General features: G+C 34.0%; 1 protein-coding gene and 1 long non-coding RNA gene across 4 annotated transcripts; one reads left to right on the forward strand and one right to left on the reverse strand.

Moving 5' to 3' along the window:
* The first annotated feature begins 774 nt into the window (after window positions 1-774).
* Window positions 775-1,968, forward strand: LOC101515315 (F-box/kelch-repeat protein At3g06240-like). Its single transcript, XM_004514233.3, has one exon. It carries the CDS (start codon window positions 775-777, stop codon window positions 1,966-1,968), a length of 1,194 nt encoding a protein of 397 aa, XP_004514290.1.
* A 1,572-nt stretch (window positions 1,969-3,540) lies between these two features.
* Window positions 3,541-9,787, reverse strand: LOC101509163 (uncharacterized). 3 transcript variants are annotated; one of them, XR_012162194.1, is made up of 6 exons: window positions 8,988-9,787; window positions 7,884-8,451; window positions 7,464-7,583; window positions 5,602-5,674; window positions 4,653-4,745; window positions 3,541-4,240 (listed from the first exon to the last, which is right to left on the reverse strand). It is a non-coding gene; the product is annotated as an uncharacterized lncRNA (long non-coding RNA). The 3 variants fall into 3 exon arrangements; XR_012162195.1 differs by lacking the exon at window positions 8,988-9,787 and having other exon boundaries at window positions 4,653-4,774; window positions 7,884-8,556; XR_001144810.3 differs by lacking the exon at window positions 8,988-9,787 and having other exon boundaries at window positions 7,884-8,555.
* Between the last annotated feature and the right edge of the window lie 5,739 nt (window positions 9,788-15,526).

Genomic DNA, 15,526 nt, shown 5'->3' on the forward strand with positions numbered 1-15,526 from the left:
GAGACACACAACTAGTTAAAATACATATTTTTTTTCGTCAATTGATATGTGAAAGATAATTTTATAACTTATTGATCAGTAACAAATATTTATCTCATGTATAATTTATAGAATAAATTATCCTTTTTGTATTATAATTGTCTTCAAAATAAAATCAAGAGATATCCAAGAGGACCTAGACACACACAACTAATAAAACACATTTTTTTAACTAATTAATTTGCGATAAACAATATTTTAACCCATGTGTATGATATATATATTATAATTAATATATTATAATGTTCAAAAATTTAACTAATAGACATTTAAGAGACACACTACTAATTAATTAAAGAGTACAAAATTAAAATTATCATTTTTACAAATAAATCGTTAGCGTGGGATGGGGAGAGTAATTATTATTATTAGATATCATCTACTAAATAAATCTATTGACAATCTAGAATTGAACTTAACTTTACAAGTGTGAACAACCCCTTACCAAATAAATCAACTTGATTTATTATTATTATGGTCATTGTTATGAAGTTTGACCAAAATTTATTGTTGTACTATTTTTGAGTCAATTTTTTTTCTTAATTTGTTAATTATACTATTTAGTAAAGCACAAAAACGCTCTTTATTTCATATAAATGAAACACCAAACGATCTCAACGCTCCTATAATTTGGTGATGAAATAGATTTTCATCAAGGTGTTAGAGTTGGCAGTGTTAAGGCTTCAAAATTTTCAACACTCAAAACAACAACGTCCCCCCATCAGCACTCCTATCATGAGTCTCCCTCGCCCGCCCAACCAGCCACCACCGCCGGCATTCATCCCCGACCATCTTTCAACCGAAGTGCTTTCTTTCCTTCCCGTAAAATCTCTTATGCGAATGAGATGCTTAAGTAAGTTCTTTAACTCGCTCTTCACCGATCCTTTATTCATCAAATTGCACCTTCACCGATCTGCACGAAAACCTCACCTCGCATTAGTCACTTTCAATACCGAGACTGTTGTACCCTTCCCAGTACCTCAATTACTTTCCAACCCTCCGATCACCCTCACCGACGATACTCACTACCTTGCCGTAGATCGTGTCTTTATAAGAGAGGAATTCATTATCCGCCAGGTTGTTGGTTCATGCAATGGACTAATCTGCTTGCTTAGTTCTTCAACTGCATGTCGTTACTTATGGCTTCGTTTCTGGAACCCTTCCACAAGGGCAATGTCAAGAGAATTAGGGGCTATGCACTTTTTTAGGCGTAGGTTTTATAGATCAAGGCCTTACAAATTCTCATTTGGTTATGATAATTCAACTAACACTTATAAGGTGGTATCGTTAATATTTAGTTCTCGCAGTATTAATACAACAGAAGCGCAGATTTTGAGTTTGGATGATGATGTTTGGAGAGACATTCCAAATTTTCCTGGTTATCCTCTTCAATTGCTCAACCATCACCACAAGGTGAATGGCGGCGTGTATTTGAGTGGCACTATTAATTGGCTATCTGCTTCTTACTATCGAATAGTGTCTGTTGATCAATATATGATTATTTCGCTTGATTTGGGAACTGAGATATATACGCAAATGCAACTACCTTCTGGTTTTGATGAAATGCCTCGTGTTTCCCCAACTATCGGTGTGTTGATGGACTGTCTTTGTTTTTCTTATGATTTTCAGCAAACACATTTTGTTATATGGCGGATGATGGAATTTGGAGTTGAAGAGTCTTGGACTCAATTCCTTAGAGTTGGTTATGAGAATTTTCAAATTGATTATAACTTAGGACTTCGGAAATTTTATTTGGTCCCATTGTATCTTTCGGAAAATGGTGATACATTGCTATTGGCAAGCTGCTTAGAAGACCGAGCAATTTTCTATAATATTAGAGAAAATAGTGTAGAGAGAACTAGAATTACCAATAGAATGTGTTGGTACTCTACTAAGGATTATGTTGAAAGCTTGGTTTCGCCTTCTTGAAAGTAGTAAGTTCTTCTTTCATTAAATCAAGTATGTTGTATAAGGCATGTGTGATTATCTCCTTTACTTCAATATACTTGTGAATAAACTAATTGATGTTATTGCCATGTTTAGAACTCAGTTATCTATGTTTATTTTAAACATAAAATGTTTTTTAAATTAATATATTGGATATCCTTCTTGTTTTGATTATACTAGCTCAATTACATTTGCAAGCCAATTTTTTTTTTTTTTTGATACCTGATAATGATATTGCTATATAATCTAATTTTTAATAACATATCACTTGTGTAAAATATGGCGCAGACTTGTATTCATGGCATCACAGTTGAAGCTAATTTCCTTTTTTTTTTTCCTCACAATTATGGCTTCAGTTTTGAAAATTATGCATTCATATTTCATTCTTCAACCTAACTTGTTTATTTTTTTTTTATTTTTTTTATAATTATAGATCAAAACTCCAACTTCTAGCAGATGGTGTTATTCATGGTACCTGATAGGATGGTAGGAAGCAATATGCTTATTGAAGCTACATTTTCTTCAGTTATAGTACTTGTTTTGTATAATACATTTATGGCCCAAATCTTGTTGTCTTAAGAGTTTCTTAGGAAATATTTGTAGAAACTTACTGTTGTTTATACACAGGCAGATGAAATCTCCAACTCTTTGAATTAATATAAGTACTCTTTTTTATGAACCATTTGGATATGAAAATGATATGAAATATTGGTGTAGTTGTCGAAAATGCACTAAATACTAATAATATATCAATAATCTATCGTTTGCGACTACATTTTAACCTTTTGGAACTACCTAATAGCTACAATAAATTCTTTTTTTTTTTTTTTACCTCAAATTGATTATTAATTCTTTTGTTAACTTATGTCATTCCATGTTTGGTATATTTGTGCAATGAAACATGCATTCGTTGTCTAGGTTTGCTCTTTGCAATTATATATACCTCATCATTTCTAAACATTTATTTTCCTGAATATAGTTGTTATAGGTTTCTTATTTTTTTCCTATTCTATTAAGATCCCTATTTTAACTGAATGTTATTGTTTAATACTCAATTAATTGTGTAGGTTTGTAATTTTTCACCAATAGATAAGTAGATATGTACCCCATTTATAGGTAATATGTTTCAGAATGTTGTGCCATATATAAATTTGAATCTCCTTGCTCGCTGCTAGTAGTATGCTTCCAATCATCCTTTCGGCCATACTTATTTTTCGTCACCTTGGTGGGATTAGACATGTACTGTCCACCCAAGCTTTATGAAAAATGACAAAAAATCGTTGCATAGTTTAGTGGAACTCAAATTTCAACCAATAGAAGAAAGAAAGTGTGTTGAAAGAACACTATCAGAGAATACATTACTTATATTATTCATTATAATAAATAGTTTTGATAGAAATCTTAACTGGCTGAAATTAATATCTTTATCTTCTCTTTCTTAATCATAAAACTAATGAACACAATTTTTTCCATCCCACAAGCATGGCATGCACTCATCATAGTGAACATATCATAATGAAAGCAACCAACCACATTCATCCCTCAACGCAAATGTAACCCATTCAAATAAACCATTCAATCAAAATAAATGCACATTTAACTAATTTTTTATTTATTACATTCTACCTATTCCATAATTACAATTTAATTTATTCATTTCGAAAAATACATGTACAAATGCACATTAATCTAAAAACATTTATTACATTCCACTTATTCCAAAAATACAATTTATCCATCTGCCTCGAAAAAAAAAGTGTCGTCCAAGTCTTTAAATGCATACATCCAAATAATATTGTTCAAGAATTTCCGATAAAGAATGTTCACTTTCTCCCTCGAAAATAAACTGTCACCCAAAACTTTGGGTACAATTCTCCATGCAATTAATGTCATTAATGTCACACAATTATCTCAAAGGCCCTACAAAGTAGTTTTTTTTGTTTTTTGTTTTTATCTTCAACGTATATCACATGCATGAAAACATGAGTAGGAGGATCACCTTCATTGACTGAAAGTATAGCATTGGGATCCATTGGGAGTGAGATAGGTTTGTAGCCCAAAAAAACAATATCCTCAAGCAGATTGAGAGAATATTTACAATGAGAAAGTGATATGTCGTTGTTTGACTTAGCAATTTTCAATCCTAGAAAATACTTCAAGTTACAAAGAATTTTTAATTTCAACAATGATTGAAGGAGGGCTTGAGTCTCAACAATTTATTTGGTGGAATTTGGCCCTGCCAACACAATATCATCTGCGTAAACAAGTAGAATGGTCAGAGAGGGACCTGAACCAGAAGTAAACAAGGAATAGTTGTTTCTAGACTGAGCAAAACCATAAACAAGCAAGGTGGTGGAGAACATGTAAAACAAGGTCATACAAGGATTTGTTCAACTTGCAAACTAAACCCTTTTTAGTCGAATGATAACCCAGAGGAGGAGTAATGTAAGCCTCTTCAAAAAGTTCACCATTAAGGAACACATTATTCACATCTAATTGCAACAAATGCCATTTCTTTGTTGTTGCCACTATGAGTAAAATACGAACAAAAGTGAGCTTGGAAACAAGGGAAAAGGTATATAAGAAGTCAATACCATCCTATTAAGTATAACCCTTGGCTACCAAACAAGCTTTATGACGATCCACACTGTCAATACAATGCTTACCATGTGGAAGTGAAACAAGAGACCAAGTATTGTTGGCCTCCAAGGCTTTGATTTCTTCACTCATAGCTTGTCTCCATTCATGGCTAGCATTGTCTGATGAAAAAATTGAGGTTCAAAAGTAGCTGATAATGCACATATGAAAGATTTGTATGATGGGTTGAGATGAGTATAAGAACAAAACTATTGAATGGGATATAAGGGTGACGAAGATGTCATCACATAGTCATTTAAGTAAGTAGGTAAACGAGTATTTCTAATGGATCTATCACAACAAGAATTCATTGAATTTGTGAGGGCCAAAATCCCTCACAAAGGAGGGGAAGCAGACGCAAAGGAGACATTTGTGGCGGCCTTAGGCAGCCACAAATAAGGTGGTCACAAACATTTGTGGCGGTCAAACGGCCACAAAATTTGAAATTTTTGTTGCCTTTTGTGAGAGCAAAGGCCGCCACAAAGTCCTCTTTTTGTGAGGGCTTAGGCCGCCACAAATGCCTCCATTTGTGAGGGCTTAAGCCGCAACAAAGGTTAAAGCTGAATTTTAAAATTAAGCTTTTGTGGAGCCCAAACCGCCACAAATGTCTCCCTTTGTGAATGCTTAGGCCACCACAAAGGATGAAACGAATTAAAAAATAAATATCTTGTGAGGGCTTATGCCGCCACAAAATTTTCACTTTATTAAAAAAATAATTTTATTAAATTCAAAATTAATATTAAAAATTGATATTATATATAATAAGTTATTATCAATATAAATTTAGATTTAAAATATAATATTACAATTTAATTAAAATTTAAATTAAATTTAAAATATAATATTCAAATTTAAATTAAATATAGTATATATAATAAACTAATATCAATATAAATTAAAAATTTAAATTAAAAATATAAATATATTTATAATATCACATATTTTAATAATCTATATTTAAAATGTATAAATACTAACTTGATGTCGGGTAGTGTCTGACTTGAAGCTTTCACAGAGCTAAAAACTCTTTGAAGTAAACACTATATTACCACTGTCAAAATAAAAATTCAATAATATTCATTAAATAAATAACTTCAAATAAAAAATAAAATTAAAAAACTAAATATATAATATAAACTTACCAAAATTCAAGATAGTAAAGAAAAAACTTGGAGAAATAATTTTTGTAGAGAGAAGGTGGAGATAAAATTTAGAAAGAAAGTATAGAGAGAAGGTAGAAGTGAAAAATGATAAGAGGGGGGAGTGATATTTATATAAAATTATTGATCCTTTGTGGCGGCCAAAGCAGCCACAAAATCCAACGGTACAATGGGCATTTGTGGCGGCTTTAACAGTCAAAAAATAAGGAATTTGTGGCAGCCTGGGCGGCCACAAATTGCAACGGAACAATGAGCTTTTGTGGCGGCCTTTACCCTCACAAATGGTTGATTTTGTGGCTGAAAAAACCCTCACAAATGACTCCAATTTCAGCTGGATTTTGTGGCGGCCTAAGCCTTCAGAAAATGACAACGTTGTGATTTAATGAGAGCTTAGGCAGCCACAAAATTCAGCTAAAATTGTAGTCTTTTGTGAGTGTTTTTTCAGCCACAAATAAAGACAAATTTGAATTTTTGTATTTGTGAGAGTTTTTCGGTCACTAATTTGTAAGAGCTTTTTTTCAGCCACAAAATATTTGTAAAGTTGGCCACAAAATGAGTGTTTTCTTGTAGTGTATGCAGTGTAAAAATATCATGGGAAAGAGGATCTGGGTTATCTAGAGGATTTATATTATCTGGTGGGTTTGAAATATCTGGCTCGAGTAAAATGGGATTAGAATATGGAGGGTTGTGTTCTAGCTATAATAGGAGTGGCAATCACCAAATCAGGAAATCGATCGTGTGAGATGGATGTATTAGGTAACTCATGAAATGGGAAAGTGTTCTCATGAAAAGTGACATCCCTTGAGATAAAAAACTTTTGAGTTTGAATGTTGAATAGTCTATAACCTTTATAGTTATAAGGATAACCAACAAAGACAATGAGAATAGCTCTTGTAGTGAACCAGTTGTGATTGGATGCCAATGTGGCTGCATAGGCCAAGCAACCAAAAGACCTCAAGTAGTATTATTTCGGACCCTTACCATATAACATATGATAAGGAGATATGTCCTTGAGAATTGGAGAGGGCAATCTGTTGATCAAGAAGACTGTAGTAACAACACATTCTCCCCAAAAAGTAATTGGCACCTTAGATTGAAAAAATAATGCACGAGCAACATTCAACAAATGTTGGTGTTTGCGTTCTACAACAGAGTTCTAATATGGCCTTTCAACACAAGAAAACTGATGCAAAATGCCTTGGCTTTGTAAAAATTGAGTGATGGCCAATTCCTTAGCATTGTCAGATTGAAGACATTTAATAATGACACCAAACTAAGTCTTGACCATGGCAAAAAAAATTAATTACTGCAACTATCCCCTCATATTTTGTACTAAGCATAAAAATCTAAGTGTATCTTGAACAGTCATCCACCAAAGTGAGAAAATATATTTTGCCATCATAGGTAGGGTGGCCATAAGGACCTCAAATATCACAATGTAACAAAGCAAATGGGACATCAAATATGTGAATATAAGCAGTAAAAGACAATCGTATAAATTTAGCAAAAGGACATATTTGACAAATATAAGAAGTAAATTGGTTTGACATGACAAAAGGTATTTATTGCTTAAAGATCTAAGGATCTTATTAGAAATGTGATCAAATCTAGAGTGCCAAAGTCGGGCATTATTACAAACAGAAATAGAATTACAAGTGAAAATAAACAAGATCTTCAAACCTGCATTTTTGACGAATATGGTCTGAAATCAGGTCTTGGGAGGATAAAAAATAGAGGCCCTTAATGAGACTACCTTTGCCAATCTTCTTGAAGTGTACCATGCATCTCCTGAATCACAAACTAATTTTTTGAAAAATCGATAGAGAAAGAATTATCAGTTAGTAAGGCACTAACAGACATCACATTAACACTAAAATGAGGAATATACAACACATTGTGCATAAGAAAATTAGGAGTCAATCTAATAGTTCCTATGGAAACAACAAGAATAAACATGTTATTTGGAAAAGTAACTGACTTATGAGAAACCATTTGGTAAGAATGAAATAAATGCAATGAACATGCAATGTGGGCAATATCACCCGAATCAAGAATCCTGTGATAAATTTAAAGAAGATGATTTGATAGAAAGAGCTATACCATTGGAGGTGGAAGCATTTGTGGAATTAACCATAGGGGTGTTGCTTGGTATAAGTGTAAATAATTGGCCACACTATTGTGCTGTCAATTGAACATGAGCATCATCAAACACTTAATTTGCAGTAATAGGTTCTGTAAGTTTGGAGGAATTCATCTTGTAATTAGGCAAATAACCATGGATCTTATAACAACGATCTTAAGTGTGACCAGGAAAACCAATATGAATACAAAAGGGGCAATCTTTCTTGCTACCCTTGGATTTGTTTGCACAAGAATTCTTACAAGCAAACAAATGCAAAGGATCAACAAAAGGAATAAATGGAGAACCTTGGCGTAATAGGTAGTAACGAATATAGAACTTTGTTGTAGGGTTGCCAATTCAAGTTTGAGTTGAAAGATGAAGGGGCCATTAGGTTATTCAAAGCGTTCTTGAAAACCATTCCAAAATTCCTTTGTGATAGAATTGTAGATTGCATATCCTTTGGAATCACATTCAAGATCCAAGAAGCAACCATATTGTTATTGTGATTCCATGCCAAACTATTAGGTTGATTTGGAGCAGGTTGATCTATAATCATCATTTGTTCAAGAATCATTGTCATTTGAACTTTCAAGTAATCCAAATTATTTAATCTCTATAAAAAAAATATTAATTTATTGATCTTACAATTGAGATTATAAATCTGTTGATTTCTTTCATTAATTATATTGGAATAATCTAACTGTAAATCTTGTAATTTTATTTTATTACGTTATCTATTATTTTAACTAATATATATATATATATATATGCCACGTTAGACAATTAATTGATGACTCTCTTTACTATATCATTATTTTTAATAAATAATTGTTTAATGAATAAATAACATTGAAGACTAGAAAATGAAGAATCTTAAATGATAAATGACAAAGATAAACTAAAAAAAATATCTTATATAGGGAACAAAATTGCAATCCTAAAAAAATAAGAACTGATTAATTTTGAAAAACATAGTATTAAATAGATGTGTTCAAAATAAAATTTCAATAGATTCAAAAAAAATTATCGTTATGATAAAATCTATTAGAATTCAATTAAAATTTTTATAAGAATATAAATACCTTGGGTATATTCGTTGACCCATATTTATACTTATTACGGATGGATTTTGCCTAAAAAGATTCAGGGTTCGAACAAAGGTCTCATCCTGCCTTGATCAATGAAGTGTTGTTGATGTATCACGTCTTTCTAAGTCCAAGACCACCAAAAGCATTTAGGAATACACATCTCATCCCAAGAAACTAAATGAACTTTTGTGTTATTTTCATAATCTCCCTAAAAAATTTGTGCACTTCTTATCTACTGCATCATAAATAGATCTAGGAAGATGAACAGACTGCATCACATAGCTCGAAAGTGCTTGGATCCCCAACTTCGTTTATGTCAGCCTTCTTGCAAAAGACATATTTCACGCCTTCCACCCACTAAGATGCTGATCAACCTTATCCAAGATAAATTGAAAAGAATTTCTACTAACTCTATTACGAAAGAAGGGAACCCCAAGGTACTTCTTAAGATCATCAGTCATTTGAAAATGAGAAACTTCGTAGAGTTATTGCTTCATATTATGAGAGACATTTGTAGAGAAGATCTTCTAACCTTTGCCACATTGGCCAAATGAAAAAGTCTCTCCAAGCAAAGGACGAATAAATAAGGTGATAGAGGTTCTCTCTGGCAAATACCCCTTAAAGAAGAAAATTCCTCTGAGGCTTCCCATTCCATAGAACCCACGTTCTTTGAAGTAGTAATACATTGCTAAACAAGGGACTCAAAGTATTCGGACATCCCAATGTTGACAAGTGTATCCTTGACAAAGATAATGAAAGAAATGGAGAGGATTTTGATTAAAAAAAAATGAGTAGCTGAATGTATCCATGACAAGGGTATCCACCAAATCACACATCATTATATATACATTTCTAAAACTATGTAATGAAAGGAATGGGTAGAATCTTAATACAATATTTATTTACCTTCGTTAATAATTTATTATACTCGTGTGCCTTGCTTCTCAATTTATAAGGAAGTATCATTATTAGCGCCACATTTATTAGACTTGCTTGTGCTTTCACTAGTAATAGTATTAAACAATATATTATTACACATGTTTAACCGCACAATTTTCGGATCAATTGAGACAAACCCATTTATTTGTCAGTAAATTGATGCATTAAAGAAACTAATGCAGAGCTGTAGCTAATTCTTTCTTTATATCAAACAATGGCTTATGTTAAGCTCGCTCCTTTGACTCTCTTCTTGCTTACCACATTCTGTATGTATTTCTGTTCATAACTTAGAACTCATGAGAAATTAATGGGATTTATTGCCACATCAAGTTTGCATGTGATAGTCCACTACTTCAAAATTTAGTGAGGAAAAATATGAAATATATATCTCTATATCTGTCACTAAATTTAACAACAAGATAATTTTCTCCTTCTCTCAAACTAGTCACTAATTTTACTTTTCCATTAATTTACAGTAATTATGTTCTCGACGAAGAATGCTGGAGCAACTTGTACAGGTTTTTGTTCGATATATGATCGGAAAGTATGCGGCAACTGCGACTGTTACTTTCTTGATGTAGAAGATTATAAAGGTATATGCATAGATCCATCGTTTTTTATAAAGATGGTAGAGGGTGTTAACAATGAAAAGAGGAAGAAAGAGGAAGAAGAGAAAACAACCACTCTAGGGTTTCATATGATATAATAAACCAAAACTGAAGTTAATAGGGTTACAATGAGTATATATAGAGGAAAATAGAAAATATCTAAAATACCCTTACTACTAATATATAATAATATTATCTAATATCTCCCCTCAAACTCACGATGCATTAACATGGAGCATCGAGAGTTTGTCAACTAAAAAACGGAAACGTTTAATGGAATGCATCTTTGTGAACAAATCAGCAATCTGTAAAGAAGAAGGGACAAATGGTAGAGTAATAGTTCCATGCTGAAGATGATGACGAGTAAAATGACAATCAATCTCAATGTGTTTGGTGCGTTCATGAAAGACCGAGTTGTGAGCAATTTGAATAGCACTATTGTTATCACAGTGCATCGGAGTTGGCTCAGCAAGAGAGATACCCATATCAGACAAAAGCCAACGCAGCCAAATTATTTCAGCGGTAGTGGATGCCATAGCACGATATTCAGCTTCTGTAGAAGAGCGAGAGACAATGTCTTGTTTCTTACTCTTCCAAGAAATAAGAGAGTCTCCAAGAAAGATACAAAACCCTGTGGTGGATTTACGATCAGTGGTATCACCAGCCCAATCAGCATCAGAATAAGCTCGTAACTTCAATGAGGATGACGATGGAAAGAGAAGACTTTGAAATTGAGTTCCTCGAAGATAACAAAGAATCCGAAGAACTGCTGCCCAATGTACTGTAGTGGGGGAGACAACAAACTGACTAACAACATGAACAGCATAAGCAATGTCAGGTCTGGTAATCGTAAGATACACTAAGCTGCCAACCAAAGTACGATACAAAGTGGAATCTGGTAAAGGAACACCATCCGAGGGAGCATATTTTACATTCAACTCAAGAGGAGTATCTGCTGCTCTAGTATCAGAAAGACGAGCCTGATCAAGAATGTTGGCAATGTACTTGGATTGAGAAAGAAGGTAGCCTCTAGGAGAGTAGGCAACTTCAATCCCCAAGAAATAGCGAAGAGTTCCCAAGTCCTTCATCTCAAACTGTTTGGCTAACTGCAATTTCAACTCATTAATTCCACTAACATCATCACCTGTAATAATCATATCATCAACATATAGAGAAAGTATAATGCGACCATGAGTGGTGGACCTTATAAACAATGCAGAATCATGTTCACTAGAGCGAAAACCAAGAGAAGTGATCACAGTAGAGAATTTCTCAAACCAAGCTCGAGGAGCTTGTTTAAGACCATATAGAGCCTTTTTTAACTTACATACTTCCCCTGGATCATGAGAAACTCCTTGTGGAGGGACCATATAGACTTCTTCATGAAGCTCACCATTTAAAAAGGCATTTTTGACATCCATTTGGGAAATATGCCATTGACGAATAGATGCAACTGCAATAAGAGTACGAATAGTGGTCATCTTGGCTACAGGAGCAAAAGTTTCTTCATAATCCATACCATATTGTTGAGAGAAACCCTTAGCAACAAGACGTGCTTTGTAGCGCTCAACTGACCCATCAGACTTAGTTTTGATCTTGTATACCCAACGAGACCCAATAGCACGTTTTCCAGGAGGAAGAGGTACTAATTCCCAAGTGTTGGTTTTGTGCAATGCAGATAGTTCTTCTGCCATAGCCTGCTGCCAAAGAGGATCAAGAACAGCCTCTTTATAGGAAGAGGGCTCAGACAAACTGTGAATAGAGGTTAAGAAAGAAGCAAACGAAGCTGAGTAAGTTGAATAGACAAAATCAGGTAACTGAGTAGACTTACGTTGACGAGAAGGGTAACGAGGAGGATCAACAATCGCAGGAGGTGGTTGGACAGCCGGGGGGACAAGAGGGATGTCATCATGTGGAGTAGTAGTATTTGTCCTGCAATTCTCAATAGTACAATCACTAGAAGCGCTATCATTAGGACCAAACGGATCAATATGGGTTAGTTCAGAACTCTTAGTAATCTGCGAATCAGAGGAAACAGAGTAAAAAGGAATGTGCTCAAGAAAAACAACATTACGAGATACATAAAGTTTTCTTGCATGAGGATCATAACAACGATAACCCTTTTGACCATCCCCATAACCAAGAAAAACACACATGGCTGAACGAGAAGACAACTTACTGCGCTCTACTTGAGGGCGAAGAACAAAACAAGTAGAACCAAAAACTTTCAAAGAATAGTAATCAGGGGTAGAAGCATATAATTTTTCAAAGGGAGACAAACCTGATATGATAGAGGATGGAATTCTATTAATAGCATGAACAGCAGTAAGAACTGCTTCTCCCCAAAACTCACTAGGAACTGAAGCGGACAACAAAAGGGAACGAGCAGTCTCTATAATGTGACGATGTTTCCTTTCAGCAACTCCATTTTGTTGAGGAGTATCAGTACAAGATGTTTGGTGGCGAGTGCCATCATAAGCAAGTAATTCAGAAAATTTATTAGAGGTATATTCACCACCTAAATCACAACGAAAACACTTTATAACAGAATTATGTTGAGTTTTGACCATTGCACGAAATATATGATAAATGTCAAAAAATTCAGACCGATTTTTCATAAGATAAACCCAACAATAACGAGTGTAATCATCAATAAACGAAACATAATATCTAGATCCACCTTTGGTGAGCACCGGTGATGGACCCCAAACATCAGAGTGAACTAAATCAAAAGGCGCATATGAAACGGAAACACTTTTACTAAACGGTAAAGCTGGAAATTTAGCAAGTTTACAACCACAACAATCTGAGATATCACAGGGTTTTAACTTTCCTAAGGCTCCAGTAGAAGCCAAATATTTTAATCTAGAAGCAGAAACATGTCCAAGGCGAGAATGCCATAAATAAAAACTAGAAGATAATGAATTCAAGCGAAAACTAGATAATAAGTCAGCAGTAGTTGTTGAGGCTGCAATATCTGGGAGTCGTAGTTCATCCAAAACGTAAAGTCCCCCCTGTCTATGGCCTGTCCCAATCAGCCTCCCAGAATGTGGATCCTGCACACAACAAGAAGTGGAAGAAAACGTAACCGAATAACCGAAATCACATATTTGACTAACAGAAGCAAGACTCAAAGTAAGATTAGGAATATAATAAACATTAGAAAGAGACAAGTTAGGTGTGGAGACAGAACCAATGCCTGCTAGTGGCATAGGAGTGCCATCAGCAGTCATAACTGACACAGACGATTTGAAGTTGTTCTGCAATATCAGATATTTGGGAAGCACTCTCAGATGAGTATACAGAACCAGAACTAGAGTCAATGGTAGGAGGAGCAGAAGCAACAACATTGGACGATGGCCCCCTAAAATTCTTCTTATGTGTTCTCCCCAATTTCGGACAACGTGCTTTCCAATGACCTTTTTCTTTGCAGAATGCACATTCATCATTACCAAGCCCAACTCTCCCTTGAGATGTTTTTTTTTGAACAGGAGCAACAAAAATAGATGGAGGAGGTGAGAGAATTTCCTTATTTAACATACCAGAATGAGTCTTAAGTCTGATTTCTTCTGCCAACAATTCACTAACTACTGATTCAACATTAGGAAGGGGGGAACGATGCAAAATACCCCCACGAAGGCCCTCAAAATCATCACGAAGAGCCATTAGAAACCAAACCAGACGTTGTTTCATCGATCCGACCGTTGAAGACGAAGACCTATATGTTGCGAAACTTCTGTCCAAAAATCAGCCCGATCCAACGGTTAACGAATGCGCAATCGATGTTTTTCTGAGACTGATTTAACAAAATCGGGAATAGGGTTACTCTTCTCTTTTCTCTTTTGGTGGTTGTCTTTCCTATCAAAATAGTCTCTCTCTTCTCTACGGTAGATCCCAAAATCAACCAAAGCTCTTTGATACCATGTTAACAATGAAAAGAGGAAGAAAGAGGAAGAAGAGAAAACAACCACTCTAGGGTTTCATATGATATAATAAACCAAAACTGAAGTTAATAGGGTTACAATGAGTATATATAGAGGAAAATAGAAAATATCTAAAATACCCTTACTACTAATATATAATAATATTATCTAATAGAGGGAAATCCTAACTTATGTCAAAGAAAGGAAGTGGAAATTTCTGTGGTCGTTATCCTAATCCAAATATAAAATTCGGAAGGTGTTTTGCATCTAACAGTGAGGCTGAAGAGTTCTCCAACAAGTTTTCTTATTACTCTAGATTCATAAAAGACTTCTTGTATATGCCTACCATCGATTAATATTGATATTCCACACAAAAAGTCTCCATGCATCATATAATGCATTTACCACTTTGAATTAATGATCTTTGTTTCCAATAGATCAATTGGATTCCTTAGATATTTCTGGATTTCAATAAATGATGCATGTGGATAGATGTTGAATATATATATATATATATATATATATATATATATATTTTTTTTTTTCATGTAATGCTATACATGGCAGCAATACTCTATTTTCTCTTTTAATAAACCCAAATTGTTGCCTCAAAATTTGAGAGCTTTCTTTTCTCACTACCAAATGCAATTCGAATTCGAAAGTATACTTTTCGAAAAAACACAATTTGTATACACCTTCAAACACATATATAAAAGTAGCTTTTAAAGTTTTGGTCTTTAAGAAATGTCGACTTGGGGTTTCCAGAGATCTCCACATAATTGAGGTTGTGGCAGATAGGCAGACATGAAGCCATTAGTTAGTTTTTCGAAACTATTACTCTTATCAATTTGTTGCCACCTTCAAAAAAATATTATGTGATTGAAAAAAACATCACAAATTATTGACTAAAAAGCCATCACGTGATGGTTTGACTTATTAGAAATTTTAGTAAGAATTTGTGGCAGCATATACTATCACAAAAATTCTTAACTTGCATAGTGATGGCGTAGGCCGACACAAAATGCATTGCCATTTTTGATCATACTGTCACAAACGTCTAATA

The sequence above is a fragment of the Cicer arietinum genome, chromosome 3 (assembly GCF_000331145.2).
Source record: "Cicer arietinum cultivar CDC Frontier isolate Library 1 chromosome 3, Cicar.CDCFrontier_v2.0, whole genome shotgun sequence".
NCBI lineage: Eukaryota > Viridiplantae > Streptophyta > Magnoliopsida > Fabales > Fabaceae > Cicer > Cicer arietinum.

Coding starts and splice junctions, on each gene's coding strand:
- LOC101515315 (XM_004514233.3), top strand. CDS start 775: ATGAGTCTCCCTCGCCCGCCCAACCAGCCACCACCGCCGGCATTCATC.